The sequence below is a fragment of the Euleptes europaea genome, chromosome 15 (genome assembly GCF_029931775.1).
Source record: "Euleptes europaea isolate rEulEur1 chromosome 15, rEulEur1.hap1, whole genome shotgun sequence".
In the NCBI taxonomy this organism is placed as follows: domain Eukaryota; kingdom Metazoa; phylum Chordata; class Lepidosauria; order Squamata; family Sphaerodactylidae; genus Euleptes; species Euleptes europaea.
The window spans coordinates 37,505,524-37,518,282 of NC_079326.1; the positions used below are offsets into that span (position 1 = coordinate 37,505,524).

Consider the following 12,759-nt stretch of genomic DNA (forward strand, 5'->3'; position numbering starts at 1 on the left):
CAGCCAGTAGCAAAGAAGGGAGAAAATCAGTTTGCGTGCCCATCTACCTTTTAAGGGACTTTAAAAAGCAGATGAGGGGGAAGGCGAGATTTTCATTCTTGTGAGCCTCAGTGTTTGGCAGTGATCACTTTAGCAGCGATAGTCTGTCACGTATGGGTACCACCTGAGTGGCAAAGACAGCTAAGAAATACAAATGTTTCTTCTTGTAATTGCCTGCATCTGGTAGATCTCCCCTAATCAGAGTTTTTAGAACATATGCTCTACGAACCTTACAGCTAGGAAGAAGCATCATTCTAATTCTAATTTAGGGGAGGGGCCATGGCTCAGTGGTAGAACATCTGCTTGTAATGCAGAAGGTCCCAGGTTCAATCCCCAGCATCTCCAGTTAGAGCTCTACCTGAGACCCTGGAGAGCTGCTGCCGGTCTGAGTAGACAATACTGACTTTGATGGACCAAGGGTCTGATTCAGTATCAGGCAGCTTCGTGTGTTCCCATTTTCAATGAGTTTTAATGCAGTTGAATTAAAAGGGCAGGGTATGAGGGATACCAGAGGGATGGGAGCATGGCTCTGCCCCTCCCCTTCATCTTCTAAGTTTCTCTGTTTCCAGTTCCCTCAAATTTATCAAAAAAGGGCAAGCCGGGGAAAAGCGGGCCTCAGATTAAATACTGGGGATATTCCCCAGCTGTAGAGTACAGAAGCAAGGATACCCACCTTCAGGATGAAAGAAGGAGCCGAAATAAGATTGCCTGATCAAAACTGCAACCAGCCTCCAACACACCTTTTAATTATTTAAGTGGAATTTGCATGCCCAAAATGGAATAAAACGCTTCTAGCCCTACAGCTCCGATGTTCAATCTGTCCCTCTTAAAAATTCAAGAGCTGTAATGGGGTAGGTGCTAAGAAGAGAGAATGGCAGAAGAGGTGCATTGTCGAAGGCTTTCACGGTCAGAGTTCATTGGTTCTTGTAGGTTATCCGGGCTGTGTGACAGTGGACTTGGTATTTTCTTTCCTCACGTTTCACCAGCAGCGGTGGCAGGCAACTTCAGAGGAGTAACACTGAAGGACAGTGTCTCTGCAGACACTGCCACAGCTGCTGGTGAAACGTCAGGAAAGAAAATACCAAGTCCACGGTCACACAGCCCGGATAACCTGCAGAGCCATAGTTACAAGTACCCCCTGCAAACCTCACCACTTTCTTCTTCTGATTTCCAGCAACTGTTTGCAATTCAAATTCAGCACCCTCTTTATATCCAGAGAATGGCTATTCAGCACACGCTATGTGTACGGCTTTATATGATTACCAAACTGAAAGGGAGGATGAGCTTTGCTTGAAAAAAGGTAACTAACCTTTTCCTCTAATCTAAATAGAAGTATTCATTGGGTTAAAACAATGTTTAGAAGCCAACCAAGTATTAGTCCAGTTAGGAATTATGTAATACGGGGTCTGGAGCTCTCCTGGAATTACAACTGAGGGGGTGGGCTTATTTTATCCACTAGAACTCAGCTATTTTGAGATTACAAAGCTATAACGAAGAAAACCCAAATGGGGAAAAAAACCCTACATTTTAAACATTCTTCACCTTGATGTAACCCCAAAGAAACACAAGAAAGCATATATTTCAATTAATTTATTTAGAAAGTGTTTATGCGGCCTCTCCTGTTCGAGGTGGCTTGCAATTAAGATAAAACAAAGCCATTAAACAAATCGAAGCCATCATTAAAACAGACATAGATAGCAACCTTTGGCTTAATTCTTCTTATCCTATCCCCTTCCATTCCTTGGTTTAAGAATCTACTGTCCACTACTGCCACTCATGGTCCCCAGTTTCTTCTGTCAGAAAATTATTGTTGGAGGAAAAGGGCTAGAAGCTACAGCCAATGGTCAAAATTCAGGATTATCTGTGCCAGTGGCAGAGAAATATATCCAAGTACTAGATGTATGAGAAATACTCTTACAAAAAGAGATTTCTGGCAGCAGAACACAACTTCGCCTCCCCTCCAACACAAAATGCCCTCTGAAATGCTTCTGAGGGGTGGGGGAGCAGTCAGCCATGGGAAATCGGCAAAAACCACCCCCCAGCAGAAATTTTGACTGTCTCCAGCCCCATATTAAGCACAAATGCATAATACTTGACTAACAAAGTGAACCTAGTACACGCCTTTTTTTCTTTTAGGTGACGTGATTGTAATTCATCAAAAGGAAGATGACAGATGGTGGCATGGATCTCTAAATGGGAAAAGTGGTGTTTTTCCAGCAACATATGTAGAAGAGCTCTCTCCCTGTCCTGACGGGAGCCTTACTACTGCAGAGGCATCAACCCCTTATTAAAGCATACAAACCAGGCAATCATACGCGGGGTTGCTCGCAAGTCCAATGTACATTATGGGTTTATTTAATGAAGACCAACTGCCCATGTAGCAAGCTTTTACTCTTGAATAACTTCCTGTCTTATAGAACTTTGTGGAAGAGTCAACCCTTCCATTTGGTAAATCCATACAGTATCATGAAAATTAAACCCCCTCTTACCAAATTTCTTCAGAGCTAGGGTTTTAAGCTATGATTTCAACACCAGTGGGAACATTATTTTGACTCGCCATTTAATAACTGTTTCCCAAACTCTCCCATTCTGGCTTGCAACTGATTTAAGAAGCAGCAGGAGGGAAAGCAACTTATTTCTGTTGCTAAAGCCTTAGCTGGGGAAGCCAAACGAGACCATAGTCCAGTCTCTAGGAATAATAATCACATTTCAGAGTAGTTTGTGATGCAGTAGTTGATGTCGACAAGGAAAACTTGGGAACACATCTATAATTCTACCATGAAGCTTACTTGGGTGCCTTTGGACTAGTCATTCTCCCTCAACCTAACCTACCTCACAGGATTGTTGCAAGATGGGAGGGAACCTGGGATATGAATGTGAGAAACAAATGAAGCTTGTACTTTAAACACAGCCCCTGTTCAGCTGTGAAGATCCCAGAACTTGAGAAGTCGTTGGAAGTCAGAGATGATTGGCGTAACCTACATGTCTCAAGGCTGTGGTCATGCCCCAATTGTATTTTTGACTATCACACAACTAAAATGCTTCTATTGTATCCAGTAAATAACTTTATTCCCCCCCCCCCTTAGTAAATGTTAAAAATAGGTACAAAGGCAGGGTTATCAGTATTACAAGACATCACTTATATGACAAAGCAATGAAGGCTTTCCTAATGTTAGCAATGAAGGCAGAAAAGTTGTTGGTTTCTCTCACTTTTAACTGGAGTTCTTCTACGCAGTCTAAGGGAGGAGAACAGGAAATCACTGGGAAGAAACAGATAAGGAAAAAAATGGTCTTACTTTGAAAACAAGGCATTTTACAGTGCAATCCTATGCATGTACAGTAATTCCCATTATATTCAGTGGTACTCACTCCCAGCTCAGCAGTGCTGACTTTGTACTATGATTTCTAATAACTTGCATGTGCTCAGAATTGGACCCTGCATGTGCTGACATGACCTGGCGTATTTTTCTGAAGGGCAGCCACCTTAGGCAGCTGTAGCAAGAACAAATGGGAGTCCTGTACTATGTTAAAGAGGAAGAAGTTTTTATTATTATATAACCTTTTCTGGCTAAAGCTTAGTTTCAGTCCTACAATGGATGCTCACTAGGCAGACTTCATGGGATGTGTGAGCATGCAAACATACATAGTTATGGGGTTGGGGGAGAGTTGTAAACAGCAAAACAAAGGAGACTGCAACCAGCACTCACTGCTATTGTTACAGGTCTATTCCTTTTGCAAACACATTTGAATTTTACATGATTATGACTCATTTTAGCCTCTTTCCCTGGTGTTTACAACTTTAATAGCACAGGCATTTTACATTCTATAACTATAAATAACCCATTTTATATCAATGTGTCCAGTGTCTCCACTAAAATGCATCTGATGCAGGAGCTCTAGCCCATAAAAGCTTATGCTAGAATAAAAAACATTTACAGTGCAGTCCTATGCAGAATTACTCCAGTCTACACCCATTGAAACAAATGGGCTTAGACTGGAGTAACTCTCCTTAGGATTGCACTGTTAGTCTTTATGGTGCTATGAAACGTTCGAAACATTCGTTTATGTCGAGTTGACACATGGGCCTTGCGCCACAAGAGTGCGTAGAGCAGGGGTGTTCAACTCAATTGTTGCGAGGGTCAGATATGACATAAATGCCATTTGGTCGGGCCTTGCCAGCCTTATTCAGAATGGTGGGGGGCTGCCTCGACTGGCTCTCAGGCTGGATAAGAGCTTTCAAGGGGACTGTTATGTTTGACATCCTTGGTCTAGAGTTAATCATTAGGTTCCCTGGAGATCTGGTAGAAAAATCTTCTAAATAAATTTGAGATTAGATCTACTCAAAATTTTCATGGGCAAGACACTTCTGTACATGGAGCACAAGTTCTCTCCTCACCCCGAAACGCCCCCTGAGATGCTGCTCTGGGGGAACCCCTATAGGTCTGCAGTAGGAAGATGAATTGGCAAAAGCCCCCCCACATTCTACCCATATAAATCATCTGTTGTATCCAAGCCATTCTATTTTTTTCCTATTTCCTGCTTCCAAACAGGGTTCTAAACTTTAAAAGAGGTGATGTGATTTTGTATTATGATTTCTAATAACTTCCATGTGAGCATCCTGATGGTTGCTGGTATTCTGTAATGCAACACAAGCCAACATTAGCAAGAGACTGAAAATGCCTGCTCTTGTTAGATGCAAAACCAGAAGATTTTAGTTGGTCAAGGAATGTAGGAAGTTTTGAGTTGCTTGGTACAGGAAGAAATAAGTCTGGGAAAACAGAACTGGGTAAAAAACTTAAAGCAGTCTAAGGAAACCACTTCAGACCTTAGGATGAATATTCAACAGACGTGAAGTGGCTGAAGTGTGAAGAAATCACAGGTACTTTGGAACAAAATAAGAAAGATATGGGTAATATTCCTCAGATTTTGTTAAGGCCTGCAGTTGGTGAATCTCCATGCGTGGTCGGTAAAAATCCTCATGAAAAGTGCTACAAAAAGCCAGGGAAGAAAGGCTACAATACCAAGGAGAAAAAACAGGCCAAAGGCTACAACCCCCTTCTTCGTGAAGAACCTGCTGAACTCTGTGTTTGGGGGTGGGATTGTTTCAGCTATGCACTGTCTTCCACCTGGAAACTTCACACATACCTTCATAGGCTCCCTCTTCATTTATGGAGAGGGTAAACACATATGGCTTGTCAGGATCTTTGTGTTCAATGCAGCGGAATATAAACTGCAGATGATTAGCTGAGACAAAAAACAACAACCCACAATTCAGTCAGATAGTTCACTGTATACAGTATCTTCGTATGACAACAATGCGACAGAAGCATAAAATCTACCATTGCTTTCTCTCAAGTCAAACAAATCAACAGTTATGGGAATTCCTGTGCCGGGAGTCACTGCATATTTTGTTTATAGATAACTTATACACTATAGCTTAGCATCACACATGCGCCGTCACTGTCTTAAACTATCTAACCCAGAATTATTTGTCCTGCATAGTATGTTGCTCAAACCTTCATTGTCCATTTCAGGAACTGCATTTCGGGGGGTGGGGGGAGAGAATAGCCAAGATCTCAACTACATTTCCCACTGGTGGAAGACATTTTCACACATTTTAGGGGGCACAATTTTTGGAGGAAGGAGGGCGAAAAGCACGCCTCGGGGGCAGGAGAAACTCTACTTCTGTGAGTGCTTCTTTGCTGACGCTAAACAGAATCCATCCCGTGTCCAGTAATCTATACTCCACAAGAAATAAACCGTTTTTCCCCTAAAGAAGGATGTAAGCATAACCTATTTAATTGTACCATGATTACCTAAAAGCAATTTAGTGGCACAAGCTGGGGCCCTACAATGGATTGGGGGGGAATAAAGTCCCATTCCACAAAATTCCCTTCTCTAGCATTTGTTCTTGGTAGCTTGAGTAAGCAGATTCTTCCCCACCCTGAACTAAAGTGATGCTCAGATGCCGTTATCAACATTTTGTCCCCTCTGGAGCAATTTTAGTCATCAAGCTATATTTTAGGGTTTCCTCTCCTTTAGTTAAGAGTGGGTTGTTGTTTTTTTGCCATCAAGTCAGATGACTTATGGTGACCCCTCACGGGGTTTTTAAGGAAAGAGATATTCAGAGGTGGCTTGCTATTGCCTGCCACTATGTCACGACCTTGAACTTCCTTGATGGTCTCCCATCCAAATAGTAACCAGGGCCAACCTGAGCAATGCAGGTCAGGGCTCAGTTAAGTAACAAAAATCATATATCTGCATCTCTGAAAGCGTGTATATAGAAAACCTTACTACACGTCTGTGGTCAGCCTGCCTTTGCTGTTTTCATCATTGGTATGAGGCCCAAGTAGTTACTATTCTTTTTATTATGCCACCTTTCCACCCAATCAGGGTCCCCAATGCAGCACACATAAAAACATGTGAACAATTAAAAACAACATTTAAAATCATATAGTAGTTCAATTAAAACACATTAAAATACCAGAACCAGGGAGGAGAGCCAATAACTGTTATTTGGGTTAATCTAAGCAAAACCAACGTCTTCGCCCACTGGTGAAAGACACCAACACAGGGAGAGATTCCCAAAGTTTTTGTGCCATGACCAAGAAAACCCTTTCTCGGGACACCACCCAGCTGGTGGCGGGGGCAACCAAAGCAGGACCTCCGAAGATGACTGGAGTGAATGGGTAGGTACATATCGGATAAGGCAGTTCTTAGGGTATGCTGGTCCCAGACTGTACAGGGCTTTAGCTGACAATACCAGCACCTTGAATTGAGTGATATTACAGCGTCATACCAGACTTTTCCCTCCACAGTATTCTTTTGCGCTGGTGATAGGACAGACTCACAAGAAAAAAGCTTCAATTCAAGCTCATGGAACAGGACAAATACCAATAAGGGGTAGACAGATATTATGGGGGTGGGGGGAGAGATTGAGTAATGTTTTAGGTGCTTTTGAAAACTGGCATTACTTAAACACTGAAATCATACAGGTATATGTATCCAGCTTACCACAGGTTTTCCGTATTTCTAGCCCAGTCCGCTCTTTAAATGTATTTTCAACCTTTCTAAGTCTTTCCATCTTTTCTTCTGTGTCTTTACTTTTAGCTAAGATTTAAAAACAACAATAAAAACCTCACTGTCTGTAAGACTAAGGTCCCCCCCCCCCCACACACACACACAAGCATTGGTAAATTTATCATATCATGACAACATATCTGTCTCAATTTGAATTTTACAAATTAAGAGTGAATCAATGTATATTTAAAAAAATAAAGTGCTTTTCATTCATTAAATTTGTTAAAGTATTTAAAAAGTGCTACCATTAAATTTGTATTTTCTAAATGAAGCTTGATTATTTAACTCAAATACCGATCTTGAGGGTTTTTTAGGAAAAAGGTGGGCTAAATGTGTCTTAAATATTGACCTTTGCCTTTGAACATGTCTTTCCTGATTTGTTTGGCTCCCCAATTCTTTGTCTTCTCCCCACACTCACTGGCCATGTTTTCCTCTAACTTTCCCCATTTCCAACTTCTTTCTTCCTAAAGTAGGGATCAGAATATGATGCGTCATCAGGCACTGAAAAATCCCAGGCTCATAATTTTTAGCTGCCTAAAAATCAGAGGCCAACACAGAGAAATCTGCAGTGAGAGGCTCAGTCTTACAAATCCAATTTTTGTAATCCTTGAATGCATGGATCATAATCTTACAGGAGCTTTCACTCAAGATCAGCAAGACCCCATTGTCAAATTAATATGGAACCTCTCCCAGTTTACATTTTACCTTCACCTTGTGTAGGAAATGGGGAGGGAAATGGGGAGGGTGCGAGAAACCCACACCCAGTCTCACCATGGTAAAACTCCAGCAGCCAGGTAATATCTGAACAGACCCCTAAATTTGTCAGAATAGGAAGCTTAATTGTTTAGAAATTTCAGGCACATCACACAAAACCTGTCGATCAATGAAGCAACAAACAGCCAGTTTAATGGTTACAGTGAGGAGGACTGCAGAAACAACTTTGTCCTTGCCAGGAATGTATTTAGAGAATTTAGCCCTTGATTTAGAACACAGGTCTGCTTAGTCCTTTACAGCTGCAATATTTGTGCCCTATATCCCAACAGATACAACACACCCCAAAACATACTTGTGCCATACTGCACACATTTTGGTACAGATGTCACTGCCAGAAGACTCTTTCCACAAAAGCTAACATAAGCACCATTCAAGTGGACACACTTCACCGTTTCTAGAATGGGTATTTGCTTTCCACTTTCTCACTGCAACTCACTTTCCCCTGTCCTGATCAACTTCTCCTTGAGCTCTTGAATATTATCCATCAAGTCTACATTTTGTTCTTCTCCATCTTTGATGCTAGCAAGAACTTCCAATAGCTTCTCCTGTTTTTCTTCAATGCATTTGTTCTTCTGGTGCAACTCTGTGTAGAACCGGGAAATTCAATTGTTTAATGTGATACCCACATAGAAGTGTTGTTTGATTCGCATGCAATCCTAGTGATGTGCAAAGGCACCAAATGCATGTCATGAGTGAGCATAAACTATTTCAGGCTTCGTAAAATGTATGTGAACACACTCAAAACACCAAAGCGCTATATAAATACTTATTACAAGTTAGTGGCATCCCAGCCACTGAACATCATATATTTAACAATGAACCTGGCCCCCTGTGTGGATCAAAAAACCGAAAGAATGGGACCAGGTACAGATAGGGGCTATTTCTCTAAAGAACCCCCCTTTGGTCTGCAAAAACAAATAATAATCCCCAAAAGAAAAATAATATCATTTTGGGGAATGACTGGCTGCCATTTTGAGGAAGTTGGGTGGACAAGTAGGGGAGCTGCCCCCCTGCATAAACCAGGCAGGCAGAGGTAGTGGGGCTGCAGGTGACCAGGTGAGGAAAAAGTAGCTGAAGGTGCTACCACCACGTGAGCCAGGCAGATGAAAGAAGCAGAGCTGCAGGTGGAGGAGAAAGGGGGGGAGCGGGAGCCCCCACAGCAGCCAGGTGGGCAAAGGCAGCAGCATTGCAGGGGGAGGATTGGATCCCCTTCCCATGAGTGTCATGGCTGAGTCTCATAGAACTTGTTCACTATTAAACACAAATATACTTAATACCACACCACATATTGCTGTTGTCTTTGGGTGAAAGACCTACATTCAAAAGTATGGTGGAAACATTTGCTGCATTCCAAGGTTTTATTTTAAGGGCAGAGACTTCAAAAACAGAAGATGAGCTTATTGCCTTAAAAAAAATAGGCATGACCCAATGAATGATGGAATATTTCAAAGCCTACCGATTATAATGGTTTTAAGCAAGCATAACTATGCATTAGACAATGGACACTGTTGAAAAGAAGTAATGTTGGCAGCACAATTCAAACACTCAAAGAGCTACAAATTTAGGATATTTTGGTTACAGAACAGGATAACTAGGGCAGCACATGACTAAATCACCTTATAAAACTCCACCTCATGAAACCTGTGGAGGACCTATTTGCACAATTATTTTCCATCATAAAACTGAAAATGCAAATGTTAGACTTGGGCTAAACGTATTTGCATTGCATTTACCTTCTGACTTATACCAGTTGGAACCTTAAACGTAAAGATGTTGGCAGACAATCTGCTTGCACGAGGCAGATCCCGTGCATAAGAAAGCCATTTCAGGTAAATGTGTTTTATTTCTCTTTGTGTTGTAAAAACAGTTCATGCAGAAAGAAAGGATCCATACAATACCATCTGTATATTCTTGAAATCTGTTGATCATTAGGTCCCCTTCCTTTAATCTCTTAGACCATTTATCTGTAAAATTAGGAAAATGTTATCTGACACTCGGATCTTGATTTGCTTTAAATCCGTGACATGTTTAGTCACTGCGCACAAAGTGAGGGCCATATGTTAATATACATTATTCTTGTTTATGTATATTATTTTAGACATTTATACCCTGCATTCCTCCCCAACGGAGACCCAAAATGGCTTAAAACATGGTTGTCCCCTCCTCCATTTTACCTTCACAACAGGAACCCTGTGAGTAGGTTGTTGAAAGAGCATGTTTAGACCAAGGTCACTCACTGAGCTTCATGACTGAGCGTGGATTCAAACCCGGTTCTCCCAGATCCTAGTCTGACACCAAAGCTTTAGTTTTAAGTGTGTGAGTTGTACTCCACCACAGTTTTCAAAAACAGTTAAATTTACCTCTACTTGGCAACACTTTTAAGAGAAGGGGAAGGGAATTATGTGGGACTCCAACTGAATCAATTTTCAGTTTTCCATTATCAGTCTCCCCCCATCACTTCTTGACAATAGCTGGTGCTTGATGGGGCAGGGGAAGAGACAAAAGAAACTCTGAAGGTGGCCTTTTAAAGGCACTGGTCTTTTCACCAGTTTACAGCCTGGCATCCTTATTTCTGGGTAGGAACGTGCGTTCTCCTCATCTGTATGTTTTATCAGGTCAGAGAGCTGGCCTTTTCCATCCCTGTGTGTCCATGTAGCAAGAAACACCAAGTGGCAATGAGAACGAGTTGATAACCATACAAAATTACCTGTAAGTTTGCTTATAGATTCCAGCCACTGGTCTCTTAGCCCCAACGTCTGTTCAATAGATTCTCCATAGCAAGTGGTTTTGAACGTAGCCCTGAAATCCTTTATTTCCTTTTCAAGTATTTCCAGTTCATTATCATCTTTTGTCTGGGCCATTGTTTTAAAGACAGATCACAGGACAGTCAGAAAGGGGATCCCTTCTGCTAGTATAAGGACACAGAAATATGAATGTCTCAGTAAACATAACTGCTTCCTTACACATCTGACGTTAACAGTGCAATCCAAGGCAGTTACTTCAGTAATCTATGGGTTTAGACTTGAGTAACTCTGCATAGGATTGCACTATTCGGGTTTTAAAGCGACCACCTGTACATTAGAATATCTGCTGAGCTATTCTGTATGTTGCTCAAAACATTTCCAACTTTAAAAAATATCAGTCATGCGTTTTGTACAACATCAATCAGATTTTCCCCCAAGAGAAGAAATCAGCTAGTAAATAAAGCCAGACCAAAACAGCAAAAAGGATCAAGCGCCTACAGTCAATTGCATCATTTTACATATTGATGCAAACATTACGCATTATAATCCCTTTTCACTTTGACAGTGATTGTCTTACCTTGCCCCTCGTTTTCTCAAGAAAAGCTTGACATACTATCAAGTAACTGAACAAGTGAATCTTTCATACAGCCCAAATGCACTTTCAGTCCACTTTCACTGCACCTTAACGATCGTCTGCAAGTGGATTTTGCCAGTTCACTTGGGTCATTTATGCATGGGAGGTTTTGCCCTGGATTTGCTGCTCTGTAGACGCACATTTTCCCCATCCGAATCCCCAGAACTCAAAAATAAGCCCCCAATGCAGAGTTCTGAGAATTCGGATGGGGAAAATGTGCATCTAGAGAACTGCAAATCCAGGGCAAAACCTCCCATGCGTAAATGGCCACAGTAAAATCCACCTTCAAAGTGCATTGAAAGTGGACTGAAAGTGCATTATTTGGGCTGTGTAAAAGCACCCTAATAGTCTTGGAATTTAAAAGGTTTCCTAGAGCAGAGTATCTAGCAGGTTACCAAGGAAACCACTGTCTTTTCCTTAAAGGGTCTCTAGTCCTTATAAAGAGAGAAAACGTTAAGCACCGTTAAGCAAAAACTTCATAGGAGAAGAAGGCACCTTGACTACGAAGGTAATTCAAGGTAAGCAGTCGTAGCCACGTTAGCTTGTAGCAACAAAATAAAACAAGAAGTCGAGGGGCTTCCAACAGAGGCATACGCCAAAGGACCCCTGCTTTCTTAGTCAACGGGATTATAGCATTCACCAAAAAGGGTTAGTTTGCGCGCGCCCCTCTTGATAAAACGGGGGGAAATCTGGGAACGTAGGAACAGGAGCTCTAAGTTTCCCTTTTGCTTTATGAGGCTCTCAACCGCCATTGTCAGAAAGAAAGAAAGAAAGAAAGAAAGAAAGAAAGAAAGAAAGAAAGAAAGAAAGAAAGAAAGAAAGAAAGAAAGAAAGAAAGAAAGAAAGAAAGAAAGAAAGACTCCCCACCAAAAGCGCTTCCTCACCCTGTCCGTTGCTCGGTTCAAAAAGTCGTTGCTCTGTTCAAAAAGTTGACATTTCCGCGCCAAAGAGCAACGGTTTCATTCCCATCGACGGACTCAGCTCGAGAGCAAACGAAGGCGGTGATTGGTTGGCGTCAGGCAGGAGACGGCGGCGAAAGGGGCGGGGTTGGAGAAACGAGAGCATGACGGGAGTTGTAGTCTGGCAGTAGTGGGGGGTACCCAGCTTGCTGGGGGTAAAGGGAAGACGACTGGGAAAGGCACTGGCAAAACCACCCCGCAAACAAAGTCTGCCTTCATAGTGGGTAGCCGTGTTAGTCTGTCTGCAGTAGTAGAAAGGGGCAAGAGTCCAGTAGCACCTTAAAGACTAACAACAATAGTTTCTGGCAGGGTGTGAGCTTTCGTGAGCCACAGCTCACTTCTTCAGATACAGCTAGAATGTGAACCCATCTGTCTTTAAGTAGAGGAGAGTGAATTCAGACAAGCATTAGTATAATTCACAGCGGGTCGCCGTGTTAGTCTGTCTGCAGTAGTAGAAAAGGGCAAGAGTCCAGGAGCACCTTAAAGACTAACAAAAATATTTTCTGGTAGGGTCTGAGCCACAGGGATC

The 12,759-nt window shown here is 42.0% G+C and overlaps 2 protein-coding genes across 2 annotated transcripts in view; one reads left to right on the forward strand and one right to left on the reverse strand.

The window, feature by feature from the left end:
- NOSTRIN (nitric oxide synthase trafficking) overlaps positions 1–2,330 on the forward strand; it is a 31,768-nt gene extending 29,438 nt beyond the window's left edge. The window contains exons 15-16 of the mRNA XM_056861101.1: positions 1,214–1,339; positions 2,176–2,330. Of these exons, the coding sequence (XP_056717079.1) occupies positions 1,214–1,339; positions 2,176–2,330 (281 nt within the window). The remainder of the gene's footprint in view (positions 1–1,213; positions 1,340–2,175) is intronic.
- Positions 2,331–3,129: 799 nt separating this feature from the next.
- On the reverse strand, positions 3,130–10,754 carry SPC25 (SPC25 component of NDC80 kinetochore complex). Its single transcript, XM_056861102.1, has 6 exons — positions 10,601–10,754; positions 9,792–9,857; positions 8,330–8,476; positions 7,054–7,149; positions 5,185–5,283; positions 3,130–3,299 (listed from the first exon to the last, which is right to left on the reverse strand). The coding sequence occupies exons 1-6, from the start codon at positions 10,752–10,754 to the stop codon at positions 3,175–3,177; spliced, it is 687 nt and encodes a 228-aa protein (XP_056717080.1). The 3' UTR covers positions 3,130–3,174.
- Positions 10,755–12,759: the final 2,005 nt, after the last annotated feature.